This window comes from Bison bison, unplaced genomic scaffold (genome assembly GCF_000754665.1).
Source record: "Bison bison bison isolate TAMUID 2011002044 unplaced genomic scaffold, Bison_UMD1.0 scf7180017864050, whole genome shotgun sequence".
Taxonomy (NCBI): domain Eukaryota; kingdom Metazoa; phylum Chordata; class Mammalia; order Artiodactyla; family Bovidae; genus Bison; species Bison bison.
The window spans coordinates 4,192,365-4,209,213 of NW_011494622.1; the positions used below are offsets into that span (position 1 = coordinate 4,192,365).

Sequence of the window (16,849 nt, forward strand, 5' to 3'; positions counted from 1 at the left end):
CTTTCTGCCATAAGGGTGGTGTCATCTGCATATCTGAGGTTATTGATATTTCTCCCGGCAATCTTAATTGCAGCTTGTGCTTCTTCCAGCCCAGCATTTCAGATGATGTACTCTGCATAGAAGTTAAATAAGCAGGGTGACAATATACAGCCTTGACATACTCCTTTTCCTGTTTGGAACCATTCTGTTGTTCCACGTCCAGTTCTAACTGTTGCTTCCTGATCTGCATATAGGTTTCTCAAGAGGCAGGTCAGGTGGTCTGGTAGTCCCATCTCTTGAAGAATTTTCCACAGTTTATTGTGATCCACACAGTCAAAGGCTTTGGCATAGTCAATAAAGCAGAAATAGATGTTTTTCTTGGAACTCTCTTGCTTTTTCCATGATCCAGCGGATGTTGGCAATTTGATCTCTGGTTCCTCTGCCTTTTCTAAAACCAGCTTGAACATCTGGAAGTTCACAGTTCACATATTGCTGAGGCCTGGCTTGGAGAATTTTGAGCATTACTTTACTAGCATGTGAGATGAGTGCAACTGTGTGGTAGTTTGAGCATTCTTTGGCATTGCCTTTCTTTGGGATTGGAATGAAAACTGACCTTTTCCAGTCCTAACCAAAGGGTGCTAGGACTGGGCTATTTTCCCAAAACAAAAATAACAGAAATCAGATTAAGTTTTAAGAGTGTCACAAATCATTCTTCTGATGTGTTGATCATTTCATCTTAAAGTGGTCACTATTCCAAATTCTCTAGCTGGTAAGGCACCAGGGATTAAAACATAAGTACTGTGAAAAAGGTTTATAAACCGTCAGTGCCAACTGCAACAGAATGATGTTCCCAGAGACAGCCTGATATTAGAATCTGTGTCATTAGATATTCAAACGTGTAAAACGGCAAATGTATCAGGGAATCTATTGATCACGGTGTAGGGTACACTGCTGGTATGGGACAGGGGAGGCATACAAGTCTTGTGGTCAGACGTGGGCTGGGATCCTGGCTCTGAAGCATAAAGCTATATAAATTCTTAGACTTTATGGACAAGCTTCTTAGTCAACAATCAACTGTGTCCTCCCAGAGCTGGCAAGGATGACCTCACAGGCATGTTGTTGGGATGAAATGCACATAATCTGTGTCCCTCAGTGCCTAGCACAGAACCCCATCCAGAACAGGTATTTGTGTTTATCATTCACTGTTCTTTTTTTTTTGGAAAAAGGACTTGTGTTTATTTCTGCCTGCACACAGTGGAAATGCCAATAAAATTCACCAGCAAGTAATCAGGCCCCAGTCAATTCCCAGAAAGCTCTGGTGGGCCAAGCACTCTGAACCTAGAATAAAGGGCACCGTCTTCAGATGTGAGCTCCACCCAACCTGACGAGTCAGAACCTCCAAGTCACCACTGTGCCCTGGGAGACACCATCCACAGGGCTCCTGGGCTCACAGGATTGTTGGCCCCAAGGCCAAATAATCGGAGACACAGCACTTGTTTAAGTTGGTTAACCCAGTTCCAACAATTTTGATGTGAAGAGTAAGATCCTCGTGAGCAAAGTCCCGCCCCCTGTACCTGCGGTCCAGTCTCCAGCAATAGTCAGGCAGCAGCCAGCGGTGCACTCGGTCTGTCCGTAGCCTTCGTAGAACTGGGTCCCCAGGCAAAGGGACAGAAAGAGAGGGGACAGTCACATTTCCACTGCAAGTGCTCAGTAACTAAGTTCCTCTAGCTGGATTAGAAACCTCAGCCCAGACGTTACAATACGCTTTATTACAGCGTGAGCATGCTCACACACACACAAGACAATACCGCAACAGGTCACACTTCGCAGGATCCACCTGGGGACTCACTCACTCCACGGGCTCACGGCTACTTGTCACCCAGTCTTTGATGCTCCCCCCATGTAAGCCAGGGTCTCTGAGTGGTTTATGACCCATCCCCACGCCCTCACGCCTGATCTAAAGGCATCTTTTGTGCCTTACCCCAGTGAAAATTACCCTACGGTGAACACAACACATACTCTGCCAGAGGTGAAAGATACATGCAGGCGCACCAGAGATTGCATGTCTTACAAATTGAAGGTTGGTGGCAACGCTGTGTTGTCAGAAGATGGTTAGCTTTTTCTAGCAATGAAGTGTTTTTAAATTAAGGTATATACAATGCCTTGTTTTTTGGACATAATGCTACTGCACACTTACTAGACTACAGTCTGGTGTAGACAGGGCTTTTATATCTACTGGGAAACCAAAAAGTTCAGGAGACTCGCTTTACTGTGACACTGGCCTTACTGCACTGATCTGGAACTGCAGGATCTCCAAGCTGTGCGTGTGCTTCTTTCCCCAAGCCACCCAGGAATAACACATCCGAAGAAAAGAAGGGGCACACGCAGGAGAAGAAGACAACCTTTTGGAAAGCGGCCGTGTGGGTGTGAGTCAGTCTGAGAGCCCGAGTGGCAGGGAGCCCCTCACCTGGCAGCCCAGCGCAGCCCTCAGGAAGGTGAGCACGGTGGCAGACACAGGCGCTGCTCCTGTGATCATCAGCCTCACTTTTCCTCCCAGGCTCGACTTGCAAGGCAGGAAGAGGGGAGAAGGTGAGGGTAAGTGGCTGGAGAGCGGTGGTCTTCTCCAAGATTCCTCCTGGGAACCCTGATGCCCTAGCCCACCAGCTCCTGGTCGGCGGGCTGCACAGAACTCACTCCGCACGAGCACACACAGGCGCTCCAAGAGGGACACCCGAAGAGTTTGGTTCCGCCCCAAACCACGCCACTCGCTCTCAGCAGCTGTGGACAGCAAAGCAACACCTCTACACTCATAGGTGTTTTAAGGAATTAGAACAACAGTGTCGTGGGTTTGTGGCAACCATCACATTTTGGGGAACACACTGTTATTCCATATTTTTTTTTTTTTATCACTCATGTCTAAAAAAATAACCTCAAGAGTTCCAGAAAAGTAAAACAAAATGGAGAATCAGAAAGGCTATGCTACCTGATCCCTTTTCTGCCCTGGATAGCGAAACACTGTTCAGAGTTTTCTTGGACACTGAGGTTTTGCTAATGGCTTTGTCCTTAGTTTTAAGAGATGTGCCAGAAATTCTCTTTCTCACTGACCTTCTCTTTTAAAAAGAGCTCTCACACAATAAAGGGGTAGGGGATTAAGAGGTACAAACAACTAGGTATAAAATAAGCTACAAGGATATATTGCACAAGGATATATTGGGGGGGATATAGCCACTATTTTATAATAACAATAAATGGAACATCATCTTTAAAAATTGTGAATCACTATATTGTATGCCTATCACTTATATAAAATTGTACATCAACTATTCTTCAATTAAAAAAAAAAGAGCCCTCCCAGAAAGTTTGAAAGCCACATTAGTTTAGATGACAAGCAACAGCTGAGAGTCAACGTGCTACCTGTATTTTGTGGAAGATCAGTTTATCCCAGAGGCTGTTGTTTCTAATGATGCCACTGCGAAGTTCAGCCTCTTTCCTCTTGGAGGCAAAGTCCAACAGCCATCGCTTCAGCGTAGTGTTTGCTTGTCCGAAAATCTAGTGAGTCAAGAGATGAGAAGGTTTCCTGATGAGTAGAATGGCAAGAATTAAAACGTCAGGTAACAACGAGTGTTGGTGAAGATGTGGAGAAACTGGAACCTTCACGCCTTGCTGGCGGGGATGTAACATGGTTCAGCTGCTTTAGAAAACACAGAGTTAGTCATGACCCAGCAATTCTGCTCCTGGGCACACACGTAAGAGAATGAAAACACATGTACATAGAGCCCCTTGCCTGTGGATGTTCACAGCAGCATTATTCATAATAGCCTAAAAGAGGAAACACCCCACTGACCATCAATGGCTGGACAGATAAATAAAACATGTTGCATCCATGCAGTGGAATATTATTTGGCCATTAAAAGGAACAAAGTATGGATGCAGGCTATAACACATATGCCCCTGGAAAGCATACTTAAGTGGAAGAAGCCAGTCACAAAAGAATATTCCGTGAGCCCACTCATATCAAAATCCAGAATAGGGAAATTTATAGGTTCAGGAAGTAGATTCATTTTATGGGGTAGAGGGAGGTAGTGGGGTCAGGATGATACCACATTCTTTCTGAAGTGATACAAATGTTCTAAAATGGACTTTAATGATAGTTGCAGAACTCTGTGAATGTACTAAAAACCTTTGAATTGCACTAAAAACATTTAAATGGGTGAATCATATATAATGTGAATTATATCTTAATAAGGCTGCCTTACAATTTTCTTTAAAAAAAGAACCATTAAAAAAATGAGAAAGAAGAATATGTCTGCAATGCAGGTGACGTGGGTTCAACACCTGGGTCGGGAAGATCCCCTGGAGGAGGAAATGGCAACCCACTCCAGTATTCTTACCTGGGAAATCCCATGGACAGGGGAGCCTGGCGGGCTACAGTCCATAGGGTCGCAGAGTCAGACCCAACAGAGTAACTAAACAATCACGGCCACAAAAGATTAACAGAAGCTAAAACCTTAAGGTCTCCCATGGAAACTGGGGAGTATTAGCTGGCAGGAAAACAAAAATGTAAAAAAATGAGAAGGTTCTCATAGATGACAGAAGCCATGCTTCAACATGAAGAGCGTTAAAACTACCTCGTGCAAATTCACCGTGGAGACTGCTCCCGTCACACGGGGTCCTGCCCTGGCTGTGGGCCTGTGGTCCAACTGCCCAACACCTTCTCTTCGTCCCGGGCTTGGCTTGGTCACGTCTCCCCCGTGGCTAGTAAGTAGGTAGCATTTTTGTACATGGTGGAACTTTACAATTTATAAAATCATTTCATATTTATTATTTTCATTTTTTGTTTGTTGAGTTTTAAGCCAGCTTTTCCACGCTCTTGTTACCCTAGACAGCACTATGAAAGTGGAGGCATCAGTTGCTCACTCATGTCTGACTCTTTTGAGACCCCATAGACTGTAGCCCGCCAGGCTCTTCCCTCCATGGGATTCTCCAGGCAAGATTACTGGAGTGGGTTGCCGTTTTCTCCTCCAGGGGATCTTCCTGATCCAGGGATCAAATCTGGGTCTCCAGTGTTGCAGGCAGACTCTTCTTTACTGTCTGAGCCACCTGGGAAGCCCAATAAAATCATTTGATAGCTATTATTTGAATGTGATGTAATTAGCAACTTTATGAGATGGAGGAGAAGGTAACAGTCCATTGTCAAGGTGAGAAAACGGAGGCTCCAAGAGTTTATTGTGAAAATAAAGCAATCTCCACCTCACATCTGTATTGTGCCTTCTGATGTATAAGGTACACTCACAGTGCTTTCTCTTAGTCCCACAAGTCTAAGAGCAGCAGCCATGTTCGCAGAGAATTTTGGGTTCGAGATCCCACACTCTGCCCCTGGCACTTACTCGGTCAAACATCCGGTTCAGCAGTCTGGGGACCACGGGGAAGATGGTGGGTTGAAGGGCCTTGAGATCATCCATAAGCAGCCTGATATCTCCTTGGAAAAATCCTATTTTAGCTCCATGACAGAGCATCACACACTAGAGAGGCAAACAGAAATATCTAATGTGTCATCATTGCAGTGGGGGTTACGCAACACACACAGACACACAAAGCTTTGGTTTTAGCATTTCAGCCCAGTTTCCAGAAATCATAAGGTTCCTAAATGTAGGGAGCTTTCGGAACAACATTCTTGGGATTCCCCTGGCGGTCCAGTGGTTAAGACCCTGAGCTTCCAATGCAGGGGCTGCAGGCTGGATCCCTGGTCAGGGAACTAAGATCCCACATGCTATGTGGCATGGCCAAAAATAAAATAAAATGAAACAGCATTCTCGTGTTTTAGGGTCCTTGTACAACAGGGGGCTATTGCACTACTCCTGATCATCCTGAAGATAGAGGAGCTAGCTAATCAGCAACTAGGGAATGTGGCTTTTAGTGATGATCTTAGAGGTTCTGCTGTTTTAGCTTCAGGATCAGTATCTGCCAAAGGAAGGACATGGTATCAGATAATCCAAGTTATTTTTAACCTTCCAGAAAATTTAGGTCTAATTTATCCCATAATAAAAACTTAGCTACTTGCCTACAGTCCAAGCTTTTTAAATAATGTTTATTTATTTAGGGCTGTGCTGTGTCTTCGCTACTGTGCAGCTTTCCTCTAGCTGTCGTGAGTGGGGGCTTTTCTCTAGTTTCGGTGCTTGGGTTTCTCAGTGCAGTGGCTTCTGTTGTTATGAGCACAGGCTCTAGAGCGCATGGCTTCAGTAGTTCAGGCACGTGGGCTCAGTAGTTGTGACTCCCGGGCTCTAGAGCACAGGCTCAGTAGTCATAGGGCACGGGCTTAGCTGCTCCACGGCACGTGGGATCTTCCCAGATTAGGGATCGAACCCATGTCTCCTGCATTGGCAGGCGAATTCTTTACCACTGAGCCACCAGGGAAGCCCCAGTCTAAGCCTTTTAAAGTTTCATTTTTCCTGTTTTCATCCAACTAAAAAAAAATCTGAGTTGTCAGAATATACTGCAGTTGAGACTGCACAGAGCAGTCTGCCTTCGGTTATAACCTAGTGCCTGAATTTCCTCCTATCTGATGCAAGCTGCACTGGCAGGTCACAGGCACTTGACACAGAGTCTGCCTGTTTTAAATTTTAAAAGGAAAAAGAGATTCAAGGGATGATGCAACGGAAGTACAAAAGACCTCAGGCTTAAAAGCAGAAACCACTTTAGAATGGTACACCGTGGTTCATTGTTTAAAAATTAAAGCTCAGAGGCTTTGTTCTGTGTGAACTGACTCCTGGGCTCTGTGAAAACTAGGGAGGTAACTACAGTCCACAGTCAACACATTTGTGATCACTCTGTACACGTGCAAGGTCTCCCGAGGCGTGCAGGAAACAGAAGTGTCGGCTGGCAGATCCTTGGTCCTTTGGGAGAAATAAATCCTCCAGGGCAGCAGCTGGTCAAAGCGCAGAGTCCTTATCAGCCCCTCATCCCCCAGTACCTGTCCAGTGCCTGAAACACAGCTGGTGCTTCATGAATAGACATTAAACGAATGAGCAGTGCTCACTGTTTCTCCCATAAGCATACAAAGCAAAACTGTCCAAGAAGGAAAAACAGATGGTTCTTGGTCAGCTTTTAAATGAGTCACACAGCTGTGTGTGAGCAGCTCAAGGAGAACTTGGCTGAAGGTCATCCACTTTGCCAAGGGCACTTGGGATATTGGTGAAAAAAAATGAATCTGAAGTCAACTTGTGCCTTATAGATAAGCATAGTCAAAAATAAAACTTCTGGGACTTTCCTGGAAGTCTGGTGGTTAGAGCTTCATGCTTCCAGTGCAGGGGGCCACAGGTGTGATCCCTGGTCAGGGACCTAAGATCCCACAAGTTGCTCAGCATGGCCCAAAAAAAAAAAAAGAGACCGAGACATCTTACAGAACTTAAGCCTCACCAGGCTTTGTGGGATGCTATTCATAAAAATTCTACATTTACATCTCATCTTTCTGAATTCATATTCGTGTCCTTCAAAAGTTTGAGCTTCTAATTTTAAAATGAGTATTAAAGTTCAGTACCTGGACCTAGAAAAAAAGTATACTCTTAAATAATTAGCTCTATGTCTAAAATGGGGGCTGAGCAAAGAACTGCCTACGGGGAGGATGGTATACACACTTGAACTTACCAGCATGAGCTGCTCATACATGTGTGCAAGCGGTAAAAACGAAATGTGTATGTCACTGGTATTCAACACAAGTGCTTTCTGTAAAACACAATGACTTAGAACACAAACAAACACGCACGCATAGGCAAAATAAAACCCCGTACCCACCTCTACAACTCTCTCAAACATATGGGCCAGAGGCAAGAAAGAGATCAAAGTGTCATCTGAGGTAGGAATGAACGTGTTCTGCAAGCAAAGACACCAGCGGGCAGAAAAGCATTAGGATTTCCAGGAATTCTCCATTTATTTCAGAGCACATAATATCTCAAGGCTAAGAAGTAACAGCATGAGGTTACATCTGCAATTATTTCTCATTGAAAAAGGAAATGCTAAGCAATACTTTAATAAGTTATTCAAATAGAGTAGAGGTCATTCCTAATGACAAAGTAAATCCATGCAGGACTTGAGTCACAATTAGGAAAATGTGGCCCACGTTGGGATGGCCAGATATCATGTGCTCTAACTACCCAGACTTTCAAAGCTACAGGAGCTTGATGACCAGCAAGCTCCGCTCCACCTTAAGAAATACAAGCTTCACTCCAACAAAAGACCAGCATCTTTTGTTGTCAAGGACAAGGGGAGAAAAGAAGAGAAACTTGGAGATTTCCATGTTCCTTTTATTTACAGTACAAATGTATTTTGAGCATTTTAGTTTGATCAACATTTTTACCTTAAAGCCCTACTCGACCCCATTAAAAAAAAAATCCCAATGTGTTTAATGCAAGCTCTGAACTGGCCCCAGGGAATTTGCTCTCCCATAAAATGCTGATCACGACAGGTCTACATCTCAAGTAACATCTGGTTTCCATTTCATGGCTAAGAATGAGCTTAACTTAGGGTCAGGCACAGTGAGGGATGTGCATGGAATGTTCTTGCTATTAATATAGAGAATTCTGACCCAAATAGGGGCTGCCAACAGCAGCTGCTGCCCCACCAACTAAGAAACAAAGGCTCTGTCAAGTTGCCTAGGGATGATGCGCCCAGCTTAGAGTTGGGCTCTCCCCTCTCCAAGGCTGGGCCATCCTTCATAATAAAGCAATCACACGTGATGTAGTCTGATCATCCCATAATCTGAGATTAATTTTATTCCTGCTTCCCAACTGGTACCTGTCAGTAGAAAAGTGCTACATAATGAGAAATCAGACTCAATAACATCTATACTCTTCAATTTTCTGATTTAGGTTAAACAAATAATGTGCATTTGCATAATGAGAAGTTTTACAAAGTTGAGAATCCCCCTGATAATGTTCACATTAACATTAACTGTAATCATTTGCCTCAATGATTCATGCATTTTAAGTTATCTTTGAAGGCCAATGAGGAAATTAAAATCTCACTTTGGTAAAGTATTAAATGTTGAACTCTGTTTAGAAAGTATATACCAGAAGGACTAAGAAGGTGTAAGAATACACTTACACAGTCGCTGAAGATACGCATTCCCCAAAACCATTAAGTACAGGCTCCTACCACAAAAAGCAGACCTTAGAGAACCCCTCCAGAGGCACATAATTTGCAAACGCAAATTATGAAAAAATGTGCAAAGGATGCGAGGGAAAGGTATTCATTACATTATTCAATACGTACTTTTTTAAAAAGCAAGTTGGAAATAGATTTTTGGTGCTATAGACTGATTGTAAGGACCCTTCTCAAAGTCATATTTAAAGCCCTAACCACCCTGCTCCATGTGACTGTATCTGGAGACAGGGAAGGTCATTCGGGTTCAATGAAGTCATAAGGGTGGGGCCCTGATCCAATCAGGCTGGTGTCCTTCTAAGGACAGGAAGCAACACCAGAAACCTCTCCATGTGCACACAGAGGTGAGGGCAGGGAGGCATGGAGAGGAGTTGGCTACAAGCCAGGAAGAAAGCCTTCACCAGAACCAACCAGATTTGCTGACACCTTGATCATGGACTTCTCGCCTCAAGTACTGTGAGAAAATATATGTCTATTGTTGAAGCCACCCCACCCAATCTGTGCTATTTTGTTATGGCTGCCCACACAGACCAAGACACTTATACAGCAAATTTTAAAAGTATTAGAAATAACTATAGTTATTTGATCTAAAGGTCAAGGCTTTAATCCTTCATATAAAGTGGAAGTCAAATTAAGCATAATAAACAGTGCAAACAATAATAATTCTAAACACCTTCAGCAACATTTAACATTTCCTTGTCCACCTAAAGAAATTAATTATTTTCCGCACACTAAAACAGGAGATAAAATCACAAAAGAGTCAGTTTTTCTCTGTCCTTTCCTAAAAACATTTATAAGGCAGTATCCAAATGAAGTTTTACTATATAAAAAAATGTAATAAATTTGATTTGTCAATTCATGTTAACGGTCACAGCAGGAGTTGGGGATCAGGTCCATAGTGAAAAACTATTTGAGAGGAGATGACCTCAGACCTTGTGAAAGCTCAGACCTTATCTATATTTCAGGTACTGTTTCAAATACAGTCCGGGCCTAACATGATGGTGGGGCCTTGACCACCTTCATTCCTGAGGCCTGATGCCAACCACTGGATACATGGAAAGATGGCCTTCTCCCAAAAGTTTACCTCTGTCATTTTCACAAATGCTGAACAATCGCTCACTACATTTCGATGCGTGATCATTGCTCCTTTGGGGTTGCCTGGGGACACATATGAGCAAAATAAAGTTAGAAGACAGAAACTCCATCCAAGAATGGCGGACGTGAGAGAAGCCCATAAACCCCACATCATTAGGGCCCCTGATGCCTCTAATGTGAGGTACACTGTGAAAGCCAAAAGCTGAGTCGCACCAAATTCCTGAGCAACCTGTAATCCTTTAAATGAAGCTAATTATATTAACATATTCTTGACCAGAGACGCATTAATACATCTTTTGTTCAGATCAGATCAGATCAGTCGCTCAGTCGCGTCCGACTCTGCGACCCCTGAATCGCAGCACGCCAGGTCTCCCTGTCCAACACCAACTCCTGGAGTTCACAGAGACTCACGTCCATCGAGTCAGTGATGCCATCCAGCCATCTCATCCTCTGTCGTCCCCTTCTCCTCCTGCCCCCAGTCCCTCCCAGCATCAGAGTCTTTTCCAATGAGTCAACTCTTCGCATGAGGTGGCCAAAGTACTGGAGTTTCAGCTTTAGCATCATTCCTTTACCTGAACGTTATTGACTGGAGACATTTCAACATTCACTTACATAACAAATTGCCAGCCACAGGTGTTAGTTTCTGGAAAAATCCCCAGGTCAATAACGTGTTAAACCATCTTTACTAATATGGGCAAGTCTTAGAGGGTGCGTGTAGCAGTAAGAGACGAAAATCCAGGAATTTTATTTCTGGAAACCATGGATACCGTTTGTCCCAGATAGATGGGTGATGTAAATGTGTGAGGATACACTCAGATCCTGGGGATGTTGTATCAAGCTACTGGAAGATAGGCTTGAATACTTCTGTCTCTTCTGCATCCAGTCCATCTACAATTCGAATAAGTCATCCACAAGAGGAAGCAGGAAATATACACTTCCAGGTACCACTTAGAAACAATTTCTTTTCAAAACTGACCTGTAGTTCCACTGGTGAAGCAAATTACTGCAAGATCTTCAGGTACTGGAGGCTACAGCACAATAAAAAGAAAAAAGCCAGTACAAATCAGAATAGAATAGAAAACTCTAAGTTGTTATCACCCAATATTTTTACTAGCCTCTGAACTAATTAGACACAGAAGCTGGACAGAGGCTGGGGCCGGGTCAGACACGGTGCACTCACCTTGGGCTTCTGTCTGTTGGCTCTTCCCAAGTCCTTAAAAAGAAGAGAAAAAAAAAATTTGAAATGGAAACACTTAAGTCACATCAAGTCAGTTCAAGCTGACTTTTCTGTGGGATTGATTCACTCACAGCCAACACAAAGACAGCACAGATTTCAAATTACATAAACGACAGCAATTTAACCTGAACCCAAATACTTACCCATTGTTCTAAGAATCCGTTTTCTGGTTGTTTTCTCTCTTATATAAAACCATATCGATGGCCTTAGGACTGGCCTTGGAAACAGGACTGATTCCAAGGACAGGAATCGAAGTCTCTTACATGTAATTCCAGTCTCCACTGCCATTCCTATCATGGCCTTTAACAAAGCCCGGCTCTTCACAGTAATCAGAGAACCACAGCTGTTCTGCACTCTCCCAGAACCAAAACTCAGCACTGATCCATGATCACCGGTTCTACAAAACTGACATCTTCAGTCTGGAGACAGAAACCAGCCTCCACCAGATTTAAATGCTGACCATTCTAGAAAGGCTCAAATATCTGCAGTTCCCCACATGGAGGGGAGAAAGGCCTTAGGCATCTCTGATTACAGATCAGGCCACGACAGAAGCTCCAGGAACCCCATCCAATGGCCATGAGTGTTAAAAATGACAGATTCAATTCTGAGGTGTGGCATCTCAAGGAGAATTCTGTTAATACCCAGGGCTCATTCTGATGTTACTGCATGAAGGTATCTCCACGACCACCTTAATACCTATTATTTTTTGAATGAACAATTTATGTTATTTTCCTATTAAACAGCTTGAGTGAGCATAGGAAATGAGTGTGCCTAGAATTAAGTGGAAATTAGATGGGTGGGCTCTGGGCTCACCTGAGTAGGAAATGGCAACCCATTCCAGTATTCTTGCCTGGAGAATCCCCACGCACAGAGAACCCTGGCGGGCTACAGTCCATGGGGTCACAAAGAGTCGAACACGACTGAGTAACTAACACTTTCACTTCCACTCAGGGCTCAGTGAGTTGCTGCCCAGTATACAGTTTTAAACCCTAATCACACTTTTAAATTATGTGTATGATTGACCACTAATTAAAAATAGGGACACTGATATCCAACTAGAAGTCAACTAAGAGCTAAAGTAATGATAATTCCAATTTCTTCCCCAAATAATCTTTTATCAGATTCAAATTTCCATGCATCTTTTAAAAATTCCTATATTCCTTAAGATCTTTAATTCTTTACCATATATAGCAATCAAAAAAAGACAAAAAAAAAAGCCTATGTATGTGTCTGGGGAAGGGTAGGGGGATGAGGAAAAATGGGAGGAAAAGAAATTACATTATCTTGAAATGGGATTACAAGTGAAAAAAAAAAAGGGGGAACACTAGCTGAAAAACTAGCTAAAAACCCCATTTAACAATTCTGCACACCTACTAACTCTTACAGGTTCCTGTCCTATGCTGTTGTTTCTGTGTATATGTATGTGTGGCAGATGCTCTAATAGAACAAATGGCAGATTCCCTACTAAATTCCCCAGAAAAGGTTTTATAGATCCTTACTTGGAGCTCAAATTCTTGGTAGAAGGAGAACTATAAATAAAATTCAAAACCCTATTTGTAACAGTTCCAGGAAAAATATTTATAACATTTTCAGAAAGAGAATGATTTATCTATTGAACCTATTACTTCCCGCGATGTGCATGTAACAGAAGCTTCCTCTTGCCTGCTGTTGTGGATGGAACTTTAACCCAAGAGCAACCGGGGAAACCAGCTTCATCAGCTTCTTGTATTGGGTGGCCAAAACGTTCACTCAAGCTTTTCTGAAAGATCTTACGAAAAACCGAAACGAACTTTTTGGCCAACCCAATACGATCCAATGTTGAACAACCAGTTTAAATATGGACCCACTCATTTTCCTAGACTGGTTTACCTTTACAACTGTGATTAATCTGAATCTTAAAATGCAAATAAATCAAAACAAGCAACTATGCTAGAAATTCACCAGAGGCCTAAAAAAGCAACCTTGGAAAAAGAATAAGGAGGCAGATTTCTATGTCTGACTCTGTTTTAGAGACAAATCAGTTAAGTAAAAGGCTTAAATACTTTAAGAGGACATACAGACTTAAATCTCCGCTTGAATCTGAAATTCTCATTTCCAGCATTTATTAGCAGGACTTGTCAGTGCTCTGCTGCTGCTAAGTCACTTCAGTCGTGTCCGACTCTGTGCGACCCCATAGACGTCAGCCCACCAGGCTCCCCCATCCCTGGGATTCTCCAGGCAAGAACACTGGAGTGGGCTGCCATTTCCTTCTCCAATGCATGAAAGAGAAAAGTGAAAGTGAAGTCGCTCAGTCGTGTCCGACTCTTAGCGACCCCATGGACTGCAGCCCAGCAGGCTCCTCCATCCATGGGATTTTCCAGGCAAGAGTACTGGAGTGGGTGCCATTGCCTTCTCCGTCAGTGCTCTAGAATGACTTTGTTAGCACTGCAACTTGCTAGATGACAGCACTTAGGCAGGATGTGATGGGTTAACACTGGGAATGTGTGCAAAATTATTCTTCCCAGTAACGAGACAGATTTCTGTTCTCTTTTACAGGACCAGCGAGAGTTGCGACTTTGTGATCACACTGGAGAGACACCACATTTGAGCCAAAATGACTTTGGAGGAACTGTTCAGGGAAGTGGGCAGGGCAGAGTGACTCACCTCCATGGCCTTCATGCTGATGATCTCCACCCCACACTTCTTGCCTCGTTCCAGCAGATCACTGCCGTAGGAGTCCATGAGAACAATAGTTTTAAGGCATGGTATTAATTTATTTTCTACACCTTCTAATAGGAGGTTGGCCTTCTCTGGCTTGTCCACAAAAACCAAAGAGAGTTCGGCTGGAAGTAAAGAGACACAGTGAGGAAGCAGCTCTGGGATATTAAAAGCCTGACTGTAACATCTGACATCAGGTTTAAGAACTATCTTCTTTGAATAGGAGGGTAAGTGTACATTTAAATTAAAAAATTCCTATTCCATCACGTAATCATTACATGTAGCTGCTGTATCTACCCAATAACTAGGGTAAGATGCTCCCAAAGACCACAGACATACCTTTGTTGATGATGTAGGTGATAGCTTCAGTTCCGAGGGTGTCGTAGAGGGGAACGATCACCATCGAGTAAGTAAAGCATCCCTGTTCAATGATCACCCACTAAAGAAAAAGTAGAGGTCGGGGTGAGAATATGAGAGGTCACCATGGAACCCCTCCAGGAAAAACAAGACTCTAGAGACTCAACGTGGAAACACTGGATGTACCAAAACTAACATCTGTGTATCAACTACCCTGCGTCAGGCACTGGAGGGATTCCTAATGAACAAAACACTTGCCCAGTTCTTACTGATAAAAAAGAAAGTGCAATCTGCCTGAAGATTTGGGGCAAATATGTGAAAGGAGGATGAAGAACACAATAAAGTGATGAGCTCAGAGGTGAGAGCGCCCACAGCAGGCCTCCATGCAGGGGGAGGGAATCGAGCTTGCCCTTGGCAAGAGCAGCACAATTTCGACAGATGGAGAGAAAGGCACGGGGACTCCAGGAGAGGGACCACGAGGTCCAAGCAGGGAGGAGGGATGTCAGTGAGCCCTGAGGCTGGCAGGGATGGCCCAGCAGGGCTGTGGGGACCGGCTAAGCTTGACAGAGGGCTGGAGCCAGCCTGAGGTCACAGAGGAGCCTGGCTCTATGAACCAGGCAAGACACTGCCTCTGGGGCTCCTCCGAGCCCCAGCGACTGGAGGTCCAAGGAAGAGCAATCTGGCCACAGTGTGCAGGAAGGCCTGGGACTACGGGAAGAGGCACATGCCACCCACTGGGAGAACTGTCCATGGAAGTCTCCCCAGGAAAGTGAGGAAGGAAAGAAGTGACACGGGTTGCTGGTCATCTTCCTCTAAACCCGTCAGTCACACGGCAACTGACCTGCCTACAAGGCAGTTGCAGCAGTCACTCTCTCCCTGATAACCCTCGTGGCGCCCATCACTTGCAGAACACACAGCATGGACAAGGGCACAGGGCCATGGGAAGCACAACCTACTCACGTTCACTTGGCCTGGAGCTGTTTTCTCTCTCTTTCTGCCACTCCACCCTCCACCACATTGAAATGATTCATCTCCCAACAGACACGCTGCTCCAGGCAAACATGCCCTTGTTCCTGACATTCCCTTGGCCTCCCCACCCTTACAGCCATCAAGACTCCACTCGGATGCCACCTCTAGGAAGTCCTCCTTGACTGAGCTCCCATAACCCTTCTACTTTATGTCCACACAGCACATGAAGAGAAAACATGGGTTTATGAGGGCTGTCTTCAAGGTACCTCACGAAGAAGATCCACTGTGGTATTTTGGTGCCTGGCAGTGCCTGGCAATATAGAAGGTTCTCAATAAACATTTGGTGAACTAACTGATACATATAGGAAGAAGCCCATTCCATCCATGAAGTAAGGAACTTATGTCCTAGTCATAGATGCATGACTAGTGATATTCCACTGAAACAAAAAATTTGGATGTGTTCATTCAAATGGGCTTCACTGTCAATGAAAGAAATGAAATTCCATGAGCCTAATTGTGGCCCAGCTGTGGAAAATGCTATTCCTCCTTTAACTGTACACAAACGCTGAGAAACCACTGTAACCTATAAAACAGTAGCACGTTAAACCAACATGTCTTTGGAAGCAAGCAGGTCTAAGAGTCAATGTAGCGTCTTCAAGTCCAGCGCTTGAATTTTTCTGTGCCAGCTATGCCACTAATTTGTTTATTCACAGCATAGGTAATAACTCCAGGGGGGCTTCTCATTTCAATGTACTTTAACGCAGAGGTTACAGAAGACCATGCACAGGCCTGGGTGGCCAAACGACAGTCCACTTGTCTAAATTACGGTCAGCTACTGCTGAAGCTCCTTCCCCATGCCCCCTGAGATTTTAACCTTTGCAATCTGAGCAGGGGGAAAGCCTAGACCTGCTTTCTAGGCTACTGACAAAAACGTACCCAAGTTTCTCTGGCATTGACTAATACTATTTTTCTGACCACAGAGGCAGCCCTTAAAGTCGGAAGACATTTTTGTTAGTTATTTGTTTTTATTTGTTTGTCTTTGTATAGCAAAGACTTTGCCAGTTTCTGTTTGGGGACCTGGTTTAAAAAAAAATTTTTTTTTTCTTCCCCCCTGCTACTGCTAAGTCACTTCAGGCGTGTCCGACTCTGTGCGACCACATAGATGGCAGCCCACCAGGCTCCCCTGTCCCTGGGATTTTCCAGGCAAGAACACTGGAGTGGGTTGCCATTTCCTTCTCCAGTGCATGAAAGGGAAAAGTGAAAGTGAAGTTGCTCAGTCGTGTCCGACTCCCAGCGACCCCATGGACTGCAGCCCACCAGGCTCCTCTGCCCATGAGATTTTCCAGGCAAGAGTACTGG

General features: G+C 44.1%; 1 protein-coding gene across 3 annotated transcripts in view; it reads right to left on the bottom strand.

Moving 5' to 3' along the window:
• Nucleotides 1-16,849, bottom strand: part of ACSL1 (acyl-CoA synthetase long-chain family member 1) — a 64,864-nt gene that overhangs the window by 8,176 nt on the left and 39,839 nt on the right. For all 3 annotated transcript variants that reach the window (XM_010835764.1, XM_010835762.1, XM_010835763.1), the window contains exons 6-15: nucleotides 14,504-14,603; nucleotides 14,111-14,289; nucleotides 11,411-11,443; nucleotides 11,207-11,258; nucleotides 10,220-10,293; nucleotides 7,771-7,848; nucleotides 5,367-5,501; nucleotides 3,394-3,528; nucleotides 2,447-2,542; nucleotides 1,554-1,626 (exon numbers count right to left, since the gene is read on the bottom strand). In XM_010835764.1, the coding sequence (XP_010834066.1) occupies nucleotides 1,554-1,626; nucleotides 2,447-2,542; nucleotides 3,394-3,528; nucleotides 5,367-5,501; nucleotides 7,771-7,848; nucleotides 10,220-10,293; nucleotides 11,207-11,258; nucleotides 11,411-11,443; nucleotides 14,111-14,289; nucleotides 14,504-14,603 (955 nt within the window). The remainder of the gene's footprint in view (nucleotides 1-1,553; nucleotides 1,627-2,446; nucleotides 2,543-3,393; nucleotides 3,529-5,366; nucleotides 5,502-7,770; nucleotides 7,849-10,219; nucleotides 10,294-11,206; nucleotides 11,259-11,410; nucleotides 11,444-14,110; nucleotides 14,290-14,503; nucleotides 14,604-16,849) is intronic.